This window comes from Coregonus lavaretus (assembly GCF_964263955.1).
Source record: "Coregonus lavaretus genome assembly, chromosome: 15".
NCBI lineage: Eukaryota > Metazoa > Chordata > Actinopteri > Salmoniformes > Salmonidae > Coregonus > Coregonus lavaretus.
In genome coordinates this window covers 12090805-12103637 of record NC_140002.1, presented here as the reverse complement: position 1 = coordinate 12103637, position 12833 = coordinate 12090805, and the positions used below count along the sequence as shown (strand labels likewise).

At 40.8% G+C, this 12833-nt stretch overlaps 1 protein-coding gene across 1 annotated transcript; it reads left to right on the top strand.

Moving 5' to 3' along the window:
* Positions 1-3145: 3145 nt before the first annotated feature.
* Positions 3146-12101, top strand: LOC311142617 (POU domain, class 2, transcription factor 3L-like; the record flags this gene model as incomplete). The annotated part of the gene is made up of 10 exons (XM_084178278.1): positions 3146-3172; positions 5544-5655; positions 6052-6140; positions 6532-6708; positions 7266-7407; positions 8137-8270; positions 8997-9161; positions 11039-11081; positions 11475-11586; positions 11828-12101. The coding sequence occupies 10 exons, from the start codon at positions 3146-3148 to the stop codon at positions 11868-11870; spliced, it is 1044 nt and encodes a 347-aa protein (XP_084034404.1). The 3' UTR covers positions 11871-12101.
* Between the last annotated feature and the right edge of the window lie 732 nt (positions 12102-12833).

Below are 12833 nucleotides of genomic sequence, written 5' to 3'. Positions count from 1 at the left end.
CATCACATTCCAAGTGGGTCAGAAGTTTACATACACTCAATTAGTATTTGGTAGCATTGCCTTTAAATTGTTTAACTTGGGTCAAACGTTTCGGGTAGCCTTCCACAAGCTCCCCACAATAAGTTGGGTGAATTTTGGCCCATTCCTCCTGACAGAGCTGGTGTAACTGAGTCAGGTTTATAGGCCTCCTTGCTCGCACACGCTTTTTCAGTTTTTCCTATATGGCCTTACAGAACACGTGTATATATACTGAGATCATGTGACAGATCATGTGACACTTAGATTGCACACAGGTGGACTTTATTTAACTAATTATGTGACTTCTGAAGGTAATTGGTTGCACCAGATCGTATTTAGGGGCTTCATAGCAAAGGGGGTGAATACATATGCACGCACCACTTTTCCGTTATTTATTTTTTAGAATTTTTTTAAACAAGTTCTTTTTTTCGTTTCACTTCACCAATTTGGACTATTTTGTGTATGTCCATTACATGAAATCCAAATAAAAATCAATTTAAATTACAGGTTGTAATGCAACAAAATAGGAAAAACGCCAAGGGGGATGAATACTTTTGCAAGGCACTGTATGTATGTATGTATGTGTATATGTATGTATTTATATGTGTATGTATGTATGTATGTACACTACCGGTCAAAGGTTTGGACACACCTAGTCATTCAAGGGTTTTTCTTTATTTTTACAATTTTCTTCATTGTAGAATAATAGTGAAGACATCAAAACTATAAAATAACACATATGGTATCATGTATTAACCAAAAAAGTGTTAAATAAATCAAAATATATTTAATATGCTGAGCACTTGTTGGCTGCTTTTACTTCACTCTGCGGTCCGACTGGTCTCAAACCATCTCAATTTGGTTGAGGTCGGGGGATTGTGGAGACCAGGTCATCTGATGCAGCACTCTCCTTCTTGGGAAAATAGTCATTGTCCTGTTGAAAGAAAAATTATAGCCCTACTAAGCCCAAACCAGATGGGATGGCGTATCGCTGCAGAACGCTTTGGTAGCCATGCTGGTTAAGTGTGCCTTGAATACTAAATAAATCACAGACAGTGTCACCAGTTAATTGAAATGCATTCCTCATGAAGCTGGTTGAGAGAATGCCAAGAGTGTGCAAAGCTGTCATCAACGCAAAGGGTGGCTATTTGAAGAATCTCAAATATAAAATATATTTTGATTTGTTTAACACTTTTTTTGTTACTACATTATTCCATACGTGTTATTTCATAGTTTTGATGTCTTCACTATTATTCTACAATGTAGAAAATAGTAAAAATAAAGAAAAACCCTTGAATGAGTAGGTGTTCTAAAACTTTTGACTGGTAGTGTAGGTCAGAAAGAGAGTTCTCTGTATGTAAATTGTCCCTTTGAGAAGATGTCCCTTAAGCAAATAGATTAATAGATATTGTATGATATTTTACAACAGGGAGACCTTTATCTTTTGATGACATTCTTTCCAGAAACTGAATTAAGAGTGTATTTGCTGAGTTATCAACATATTTTTATTGTATAATTACAATGATTAATTGCAGAAAGTGGCTAGCCAGATATTGCTCTTGATTTCCATAGCAGCGTATCCTGGATGGAAGGTGTTGACACTTCAGTTTTGACTGCAAACCTGTCTGAGTAGTCATCCAGAGCATGCAACCAGACAGACTATTCTGAGTGTCAACTCCTTCCATCATCTAGGACATGCTGCTGTGCAAATCAAATGCACTTTTGAAAGCACTATCCAGGGAGCCACTAAAGGTTTATAGTCTCTTCAGGATATGGGTTAGAATAATGCAGGCAGTGGCCTGGGGTGGTCTAAGGGTCTAAAGGGCCCTTCATACTTCATGCAAACAGAGCAACGGAGCGTCATATATGGTCCGTTAAAAAAATGACAGCCACACAAAAGTACATAGAACTACGTGTGAAAACGAGCTCCTTCACTCTGTTTGAGTATGTAGAGGCCTTGAGCCGCTTCCTCTGGAGCACATGTATGGTGTACCGCTGCCAGCATGGGTTTGAATCCGGCCCACTGCTCTTTCAGCACCCTTTTTTCAACCTTTCTCTATCTCTCTATCAAATAAACATACCACATATTAAAAAGAATAATGCAGGTTTAATTAACTTGACTAAAAATAAATGTGGGCATGAGTGAGTGAGTCCATACAGGCAACTTTGCTGCAGTGACATGACTTCTCACAATTATGTAAAACATTCACAACATCAACCAGTAAGTAAATAAATCTCACAACACTATTCATTAATTTGTCTAGAAGTGAACCATTATCAACCTTGGTACTGTATATTATGGGAAACAAAATCAGAAGACACTTTTTATCAAAGCTTTTAGAATTACAAGGGAATTAATTATGATATGAACATATATGGGAGTTAAAATTCCTTTGCACTAGTGACACTTGTGAAGGGACCGAATGCGATCAACCCCAGCCTTCCAATGTTAAAATGCGATTGAACTGACATAAGGGGGAGTTGAATGCTGCCAGATAATACTATATAATACAATAGTAGAATAATAATAATACAGTATACATAGTGTTCAAAGTTTTGTTCTATTCTGTGTTGCCAATGCTATCCCAGTTCCATTATAGTTCTGGGTCTGGAGTTAGTCAATGTGTGTAGTGCACCTGGGGGTCTGTAAACATTACAATGGAAAGGCCTGAAAAGGTTGCCAAGGCTACACTGCTGATTTGCATGGCTCCATGATTTCCATACTGGACGTTTGGCCTCGGGGGGTGGGAGATTTCCATACTGTGGGTTGAGCAGGCACATCACTCGCCGCAAACTCCCAGAGGTCCTATTTGAAATACAAATGAGGGAAGATTACCTGCACAGCAGACCTTTGAACTCTCTGTCTGTCTCGTATGGCATCGTTGTGTTGTAGGGAGGGTGCCAGTGTCTTAAAAGGGTTAATGTGATCATAACCTTTGTAATCATTCACTCCATATTGTGGTGAATCATCCATATGGCTGTGTTGGATTTTTTACATTATAGCCCTGATGAAGATATATATGGTCAGTGCCAAGAAACTGTCTAAATAAACTACATCTTGTGTATTTTTATCCTACATATTGAGGACACACTTGTGAGGCACAAGGGCTTCTCAGTTTCAATGGGCATGGCGTCTCTGTATGTGGTTTGTCCTGTAAGACTTTACAATAACTTTCATGAAAATATGTATAAACTATTTATAAACTATTAATAAATAAGTATTTCATCATTTGTAAACATTTATTAACAATTATAAGTATTATGAGCACTACAATTTCTAATCATTTATAAAATGTATGATAATTTAGAAACTATTTATAAACATTTACAAGCATTTATAATGCCTTATTCATGATAGTTATTATAAAGTGTTAGCGATTTGCCTATTATTCCGGTTTGTAGCTTAATTATCAAAAAACATCCATACTGTTATCCAGAGTGCTACTTCAGGTGTAGGCCTGTTCTAATAAACAGAAAGCAGTTTGACCCTAAATGTGGCCCTAATATGCTTGGGGATAGGTAGGACATTGTAATATATGACTGTCTAATAATTGATATTTACTTTCTCCTGCAGACAATGAACAAAATGGAATCGACTTCACCAGACAAGTGAGTATAGAAAACAAATTTAATTTTAACTTCAGATTAGCTATCCATAAGTGGGAATGAATTAAAGTGTGAGCAACTTTCTGTCTCAGAAGTGATAGTAGGACATTACAGAAAAACGATGTTTATCATTTATTTTATAGAGAAAAACTTGAAAGGTTTTTACTTCATACCATATGTCTCCAAACAATTGGTCTTGTCCATGTAAGATTTCGTAACAAAAATATTGATTGTGAATTCCGTCAATACTGAAAGCAATGTACTCTAGTCTGTGTAAATAATGTAATAAGAACATCTAGTATCACATTACATGAACTGAATACGACTTATTGTAAGTGTGCTGGACAGTTCCACTAAGATCATGATATTTCTCACACCACTGTTTATATACCTCAAAATGTCCACCTATTATTATAACCTATTACCTATAAGTTATTCCTAAACTATGTCTATCCATTTGGCATTGGGAGATCGTTAAAGGGAGGTTTATTGTTTTAGTCCTGGGGGTTATTTGCATACTGCACTGCCCGAGGGGAGGGTGTTTATCAGAGTTTGTATCTTGTTTAACAAGTCCTGCAGCCTAACCCAACCGGTCAAGGAACACGCACGCACGCACGCGCACACACACACACACACACACACACACACACACACACACACACACACACACACACGTACGTAATCTATGACAGTGTTTCCCAACTCCAGTCCTCAAGTACCCTCAACAGTACACATTTTTATTGTAGCTCCTGATTAAACTTGTCAACTAATCATCAAGCCCTCAATGAATTAAATCAGGTGTGTTTGTCTGGGGCTACAACAAAAATGTGCGCTGTTGGGAGTACTGGAGGACTGGAGTTGGGCTGTTGGGGGTACTGGAGGACTGGGGTTGGGCTGTTGGGGGTACTGGAGTTGGGCTGTTGGGGGTACTGGAGGACTGGAGTTGGGCTGTTGGGGGTACTGGAGGACTGGAGTTGGTCTGTTGGGGATACTGGAGGACTGGAGTTGGGCTGTTGGGGGTACTGGAGGCTGGAGTTGGGCTGTTGGGCTGTTGGGGGTACTGGAGGACTGGAGTTGGGCTGTTGGAGGTACTGGAGGATCAGAGTTGGGCTGTTGGGGGTACTGGAGGACTGGAGTTGGGCTGTTGGGGGTACTGGAGGACTGGAGTTGGGCTGTTGGGAGTACTGGAGAACTGGAGTTGGGCTGTTGGGGGTACTGGAGGACTAGAGTTGGGCTGTTGGGGATACTGGAGGACTGGAGTTGGGCTGTTGGGAGTACTGGAGGATTGGAGTTGGGCTGTTGGGAGTACTGGAGGATTGGAGTTGGAATAACACATACTGTATATGGCAAGATAGACCAAATGTCAGCCTGATTGTTCTATGTCAATTGGTCACACACAAATTATATCCACATTTCCAGTGAAAACGACAAGACCGTGTTTATGTACTGTTATTCTTCTAAAGACAATTGCATCATCAAAAAGTAGGAAGTAGAAAAGTGAGTGATACTGTGATGTGATTGGTTCCCAGATCAAGACAGAGGTCCTCAATGACTCTCCCCATTCTGTCTCATCACACAAGGCATGTCACCTGACACAAGGATCCCCAATTTCTGGTGGCCAGCTATCAGGGGTAGGTCACTCATCTTCTGTCTCAATATATCAGGCGCCATATGTATACTCTAATATGTTTGATATGCACGGCCCCTGGCCCCATGTTTAATGTCACATAAAGCTATAATTATTTATCACTTTCTAAGAATGGGAGGAAACTGTCATTCTGTAATGAGGGCATTTGGATGGTTGTTTTTTGGTTTAGATCCAGGTCTCTCGTGCAAAATAGATTTTATCTCAACAACTCACCTGGATAAATAAAGGTTAAATAAATGAAAAATCTAAGATTGTATTTCTGTTTCCACAGGAGCTCCCCTCCCTCCACACCATGCAGCAGCTGGTGCTTATGCCAGGCTCTCACCACCTCTCATCCCCCTCCTCCTTCCTCCTCTCACAGACACAACACACGGGGCACCAAGGTACATATGGACAATCAAATAATAATAATATAATAATATGCCATTTAGCAGACGCTTTTATCCAAAGCGACTTACAGTCATGTGTGCATACATTTTTACGTATGGGTGGTCCCGGGGATCGAACCCACTACCCTGGCGTTACAAGCGCCATGCTCTACCAATTGAGCTACAGAGGACCAATTGAGCTACAGAGTTGCAATATTTCGGAAACTTTCCCAAAATGCACAGATTTTTCAGCTACACTAGTTTGAGGACTCACGAAACCAGGAGAGAATAAGCAGGGAGGTAATTCTTCAAACAGGATTTCTGAAAAACCTGGGAAGTGTGAAAGTTACAATATCTATGATACTTCTCTAAACAAATTGTATCAATAACAGTCTTTTCCCCCCCGTGTAGCACTTCTGCAGCAGAATCTCCTCAGCTTTCCCACCCAGAACCAGTCAGGTCTCCTCCAGCACCAGCCTGGGTTAGCATTGACACCTCAGGTAAAAATCACACTTCTTACACCAGTTGACATGATTAGCTATATGGATGAGGCAGAGAGATTTAAGTCAAGTTATCATGTTTACTGAGAAGATAATAGGGCAACAATACAGGTCATGCATCCGGGTCCTTGAATTTGATAACAGAATTAACCCTTTACAGGACAGACCATGACAGGGATAAGGACTTATCATATAACTTTAACTGACATCAGTCAAATATATTAATATGAGGAATTATGAAGAGCGAAATTTGCATAACACACAAACATATTCCATTTTTGCATGAACAAGGTTTCTAACACTGCTAAAATTTTCACATGGCTAAACATCTACACAATGACTTTTATCATCCATTTAACAGTATTCCTCCTCACCACTGTGTTCCCTAAAGGCCATGAGTCGGTCGGGCCTGACATCGTCGTCCATGGAAAGCCACCTGGACATGTCCCACCTGCAGGTCCCCAAACACATGGGGGCCCCCCAGCAGGACGAGGCCAGTGACCTGGAGGAGCTGGAACAGTTTGCCAAGGCCTTCAAACAGAGACGCATCAAACTGGGCTTCACCCAGGTACAGAGGGCCACTGGCTTAAAATACAATACAACTTTGTCTTTTTGCCGTCTTGTGTTTTTTCCCAACCCCCCGGACACCACAAATACTGGTACATTAACACAAGTGTCTAGATGCCACAGAACAGCGCCCCTTGAACAGGTTAGGGGTTAATTGTCTTGCTCAAGGGCACAATGGCAATATGCAGCACCTGATATTGTGATTCTCACTCCCACCAGATATTTTCCTGTCAGCCCTGGGATTTGAACAGGCAACCCTTCAGTTACTGGCACGCCTCTAACCTTGAGGCTACCGCCTCTGGCTCTGATTACTGATATGCCACCTAACTTCTGTACTTGGTGTATTTGCTCATTCTGATATCATCTAACTGTTGAAACACACACAGCTCAAAGGCAGGAGTGAAGTGACTTATCATTTCTGTAGTCAACACACTTGAAGGCGATGAATAATGTAATACAGGAATTGAATTCATGACGTAGACTGAAACTAGATTATAATTTGAAAGTGTGCCGTAATCAGATTGAAATATATCCACTGTGTGTGTGTGTGTGTTTCAGGGTGATGTAGGCCTGGCTATGGGGAAGCTATATGGGAATGACTTCAGCCAGACCACCATCTCCCGCTTTGAGGCCCTCAACCTGAGCTTCAAGAATATGTGCAAGCTGAAGCCTCTACTTGAGAAGTGGCTGAGTGACGCAGGTACTATAGAGTATAACAATACACTGAGTATACTAAACATTAGGAACACCTTCCTAATATTGAGTTGCACCCCCCCCTTTTGCCCTAGAACAGCCTCAATTCGTCGGGGCATAGACTGTTCAAGGTGTCGACAGCGTTCCATAGGGATGCTGGCCCATGTTGACTCCAATGCTTCCCACAGTTGTGTCAAGTTGGCTGGATGTCCTTTGGGTGGTGGACCATTCTTGATACATATGGGAAACTGTTGAGCATGAAAAATCCAGCAGCGTTGCAGTTCTTGACACACTCAAACTGGTGCGCCTGACACCTACTACCATACCCCGTTCAAAGGCACTTAAATCTTTTGTCTTGCCCATTCACCCTCTGAATGGCATAAATACACAATCCATGTCTCAATTGTCTCAAAGCTTAACCTGTCTCCTCTCCTTCATCTGCACTGATTGAAGTAGATTTAACAGGTGACATCAATAAGGGATCATAGCTTTCACCTGGATTAACTTGGTCAGTCAGTCTATGTCATGGAAAGAGCAGGTGTTCCTAATGTTTTGTATACTCAGTGTATATTTTTTTGATGGCTTGGTATTTCTGAATCATCTACATCATTTGCCATTGCATGTTTTTACACACGATTTCTATGTCGAGAGGATATTTAATTTGTTTTATTGGCAGGAAATTTATTTTAGAGGAAATGTACATCGGTAAATCATGTTCATGCTCTTTTCACATCAGAGAATTCCCCCTCCGACTCTATGACCAACGGTGTCGCTCTACCCCCCCTGATGGAAGGATATGGAAGGAAAAGGAAAAAGAGAACAAGCATAGAAACCAACATCAAGCACACCCTGGAGAAACGCTTCCATGATGTGAGTTAACTCTGTCTGTCCTCTAATATTGTCCCCTGCATTTCCAATCATAAATGCTGAACGTAATTTAGGAACTGTTGATATAAGTCGTATTTAAAAGCACTTTTCCATGCTTTCCAGGGAGCAAAACAATCCACCATCATGCACATTGTTGTGATACTTGAGTGACTACATAGCAGCCATTTTGAGTTAGTTGCAATGCGGATACATATGATATGGCTTATTTTAAGACATTATAAATGTGAATGAAAAAAAAATATATATAATAATAATAACAAAACAAAAATAATGTATGCACTCACTAACTGTAAGTCGCTCTGGATAAGAGAGTCTGCTAAATGACATAAATGTAAATGAAGGCTACCCGAAATGTTTGACCCAAGTTAAACAATTTAAAGGCAATGCTACCAAATACTAATTGAGTGTATGTAAACTTCTGACCCACTGGGAATGTGATGAAAGAAATAAAAGCTGAAATAAATAATTCTCTTTACTATTATTCTGACATTTCACATTCTTAAAATAAAGTGGTTATCCTAACTGACCTAAAACAGGGAATTTTTACTAGGATTAAACGTCAGGAATAGTGAAAAACTGAGTTTAAATGTATTTGGCTAAGGTGTATGTAAACTTCAGACTTCAACTGTACATATGATATGCCTTATTACAAGACATTATAAAGGCTCATGCATGCTTATAGCACCTAATACCAATGTTTCTATTCAGAACCCCAAGCCTAACTCGGAGGAGATCATGCTGATCTCAGAGCAGCTGTCTATGGAGAAGGAGGTGGTGCGGGTGTGGTTCTGTAACCGCAGACAGAAGGAGAAGAGGATCTACTGCCCCGTGTCCACCTCACCAATGAAATCACACAACTTCAACTCCAGAATGGTTAGCCTTAAATCTCTCAGTTACAGTGAGGGAAAAAAGTATTTGATCTCCTGCTGATTTTGTACGTTTGCCCACTGACAAAGACATGATCAGTCTATAATTTTAATGGTAGGTTTATTTGAACAGTGAGAGACAGAATAACAACAACAAAATCCAGAAAAACGCATGTCAAAAATGTTATAAATTGATTTGCATTTTAATGAGGGAAATAAGTATTTGACCCCTCTGCAAAACATGACTTAGTACTTGGTGGTAAAACTCTTGTTGGCAATTACAGAGGTCAGACGTTTCTTGTAGTTGGCCACCAGGTTTGCACACATCTCAGGAGGGATTTTGTCCCACTCCTCTTTGCAGATCTTCTCCAAGTCATTAAGGTTTCGAGGCTGACGTTTGGCAACTCAAACCTTCACCTCCCTCCACAGATTTTCTATGGGATTAAGGTCTGGAGACTGGCTAGGCCACTCCAGGACCTTAATGTGCTTCTTCTTGAGCCACTCCTTTGTTGCCTTGGCCGTGTGTTTTGGGTCATTGTCATGCTGGAATACCCATCCACGACCCATTTTCAATGCCCTGGCTGAGGGAAGGAGGTTCTCACCCAAGATTTGACGGTACATGGCCCCGTCCATCGTCCCTTTGATGCAGTGAAGTTGTCCTGTCCCCTTAGCAGAAAAACACTCCCAAAGCATAATGTTTCCACCTCCATGTTTGACGGTGGGGATGGTGTTCTTGGGGTCATAGGCAGCATTCCTCCTCCTCCAAACACGGCGAGTTGAGTTGATGCCAAAGAGCTCGATTTTGGTCTCATCTGACCACAACACTTTCACCCAGTTCTCCTCTGAATCATTCAGATGTTCATTGGCAAACTTCAGACGGGCCTGTATATGTGCTTTCTTGAGCAGGGGGACCTTGCGGGCACTGCAGGATTTCAGTCTTTCACGGCGTAGTGTGTTACCAATTGTTTTCTTGGTGACTATGGTCCCAGCTGCCTTGAGATCATTGACAAGATCCTCCCGTGTAGTTCTGGGCTGATTCCTCACCGTTCTCATGATCATTGCAACTCCACAGGGTGAGATCTTGCATGGAGCCCCAGGCCAAGGGAGATTGACAGTTATTTTGTGTTTCTTCCATTTGCGAATAATCGCACCAACTGTTGTCACCTTCTCACCAAGCTGCTTGGCGAGGGTCTTGTAGCCCATTCCAGCCTTGTGTAGGTCTACAATCTTGTCCCTGACATCCTTGGAGAGCTCTTTGGTCTTGGCCATGGTGGAGAGTATGGAATCTGATTGATTGATTGCTTCTGTGGACAGGTGTCTTTTATACAAGTAACAAACTGAGATTAGGAGCACTCCCTTTAAGAGTGTGCTCCTAATCTCAGTTCGTTACCTGTATAAAAGACACATGGGAGCCAGAAATCTTTCTGATTGAGAGGGGGTCAAATACTTATTTCCCTCATTAAAATGCAAATAAATTTATAACATTTTTGACATGCGTTTTTCTGGATTTTTTTGTTGTTATTCTGTCTCTCACTGTTCAAATAAACCTACCATTAAAAATTATAGACTGATCATTTCTTTGTCAGTGGGCAAACGTACATAATCAGCAGGGGATCAAATACTTTTTTCCCTCACTGTATAACATTTTTGGGAAATAACGTATGTTTTTTCCTGATGGTGAAATGGCCAGCTCTGAATACATTCAGTAGCTCTCTATTTTCAAGTCAGTTTGAAAGCATATTTTCAAATAATGTTCATTGGTATGATAAAGAGTTGTGTAATGAAAGAGTAGTGTGATAGTAATGCATAGGTACGCTACAACACATTGTCAGTACATTGTCTTGTGTTTTGTCTCACCAGCCATTATGTAACACCTTGTTTCAGGCCTCCACGTCCAGATCATACAGCCCTCCTGCTTCAGGTGTAGGCAAGTGTAAAGATATGTACTTCATATAATCTGTATTTAAGACTACTTCATATAATCTGTATTTAAGACTACTTCATATAGTCTGTAGTACTTAAGACCTGTATTTAAGACTACTTCATATAGTCTGTAGTACTTAAGACCTGTATTTAAGACTACTTCATATAGTCTGTAGTACTTAAGACCTGTATTTAAGACTACTTCATATAGTCTGTAGTACTTAAGACCTGTATTTAAGAAAAAGTAAATGGCATAGAGACATTTTCTGTGAAATCCACACTGTGTGAGAAATCAAACCTATAAAACCTTTGTCCATATGAAACACTGTATGAAGTTTCAAGCTTTCTTGTGAAGTCAGTGTGCATGTTGAATTGAGTCTATTCCTCTGTGCTCTAGTGTCATCGAGTTCCTCTCCTAATAGTCCTAGTCATGGGCCTTCACCCGGCACACTCCGGTCTGGCTCCGCTGCTCTGACCTCCCAGGTCAACCAGTCCTTCAGCTCACCAGGGTAAGGGACTCTTGCTCACCACAGCCAAGCACATGTGAACAGTGTCTATATCCCAAATGGCACCCTATTCCCTATATAGTGCACTACTTTTGACCCGATCCCTATGGGCCCTGGACAAAAGTAGTGCACTACATAGGGAATAGGGTGCCATTTGGGAGACACACAGAAGATTAGTCTAACGCTGTATTGGCAACATGGCATTGTACAGATGAGAGATGAACCTGTTATCTTTGCGTTACAGGTCGTGGTATCGCACATGGAACCCTACGTCATATCACCACTGAGAAAGCCTGCCTGTTGTGGAAGAGAACTTAAGCTATCGATGTCAATGAAGGGAAACAGTAATAGATACAAACCAGCAGACACACGTGAAGACCTTTTAAAATGCTATTGGAATCAAATGTCAACTGTCATATACAATATTTATGGCATCGGTTTAGGGCACTTCTGTGGTCATATGCAGCACAAACGGAATTTGAGCCTACATTATCTACAAGAGTAAAACTATTGGAAGCAAAAAAAATGAAAAAAAGAAACACGTCAGAGTCAGGGACGGATTCTGTTAAACTACTGCCCACGCGCAAGTGGCTTATTCAGAAAACTGGATGAATATGGCCTAAATGGGGTCTACCTGGTATTTTACAGTACTGTACTCTAAGGTTTTGACTTTAGAGTCTAAACCACTGCGATTTCATTTGACCACCGGTAAATAAGATACTGTCTGTATGCCACTATGTAGCCTATGCAGCTGTATGAGTTTGATAGAATTGAGCTGCTCATGTATGTTTACAGTGCGGTTAATTTGGCCACTTCCTTTGTTATTCATCAGGAGTTCAGGTGTGAGAATAAATATGCGATGGTGTATACAGTGGGGGAAAAAAGTATTTAGTCAGCCACCAATTGTGCAAGTTCTCCCACTTAAAAAGATGAGAGAGGCCTGTAATTTTCATCATAGGTACACGTCAACAATGACAGACAAAATGAGAAAAAGAAATCCAGAAAATCACATTGTAGGATTTTTAATGAATTTATTTGCAAATTATGGTGGAAAATAAGTATTTGGTCAATAACAAAAGTTTCTCAATACTTTGTTATATACCCTTTGTTGGCAATGACACAGGTCAAATGTTTTCTGTAAGTCTTCACAAGGTTTTCACACACAGTTGCTGGTATTTTGGCCCATTCCTCCACGCAGATCTCCTCTAGAGCAGTGATGTTTTGGGGCTGTCGCTGGGCAACACAGACTT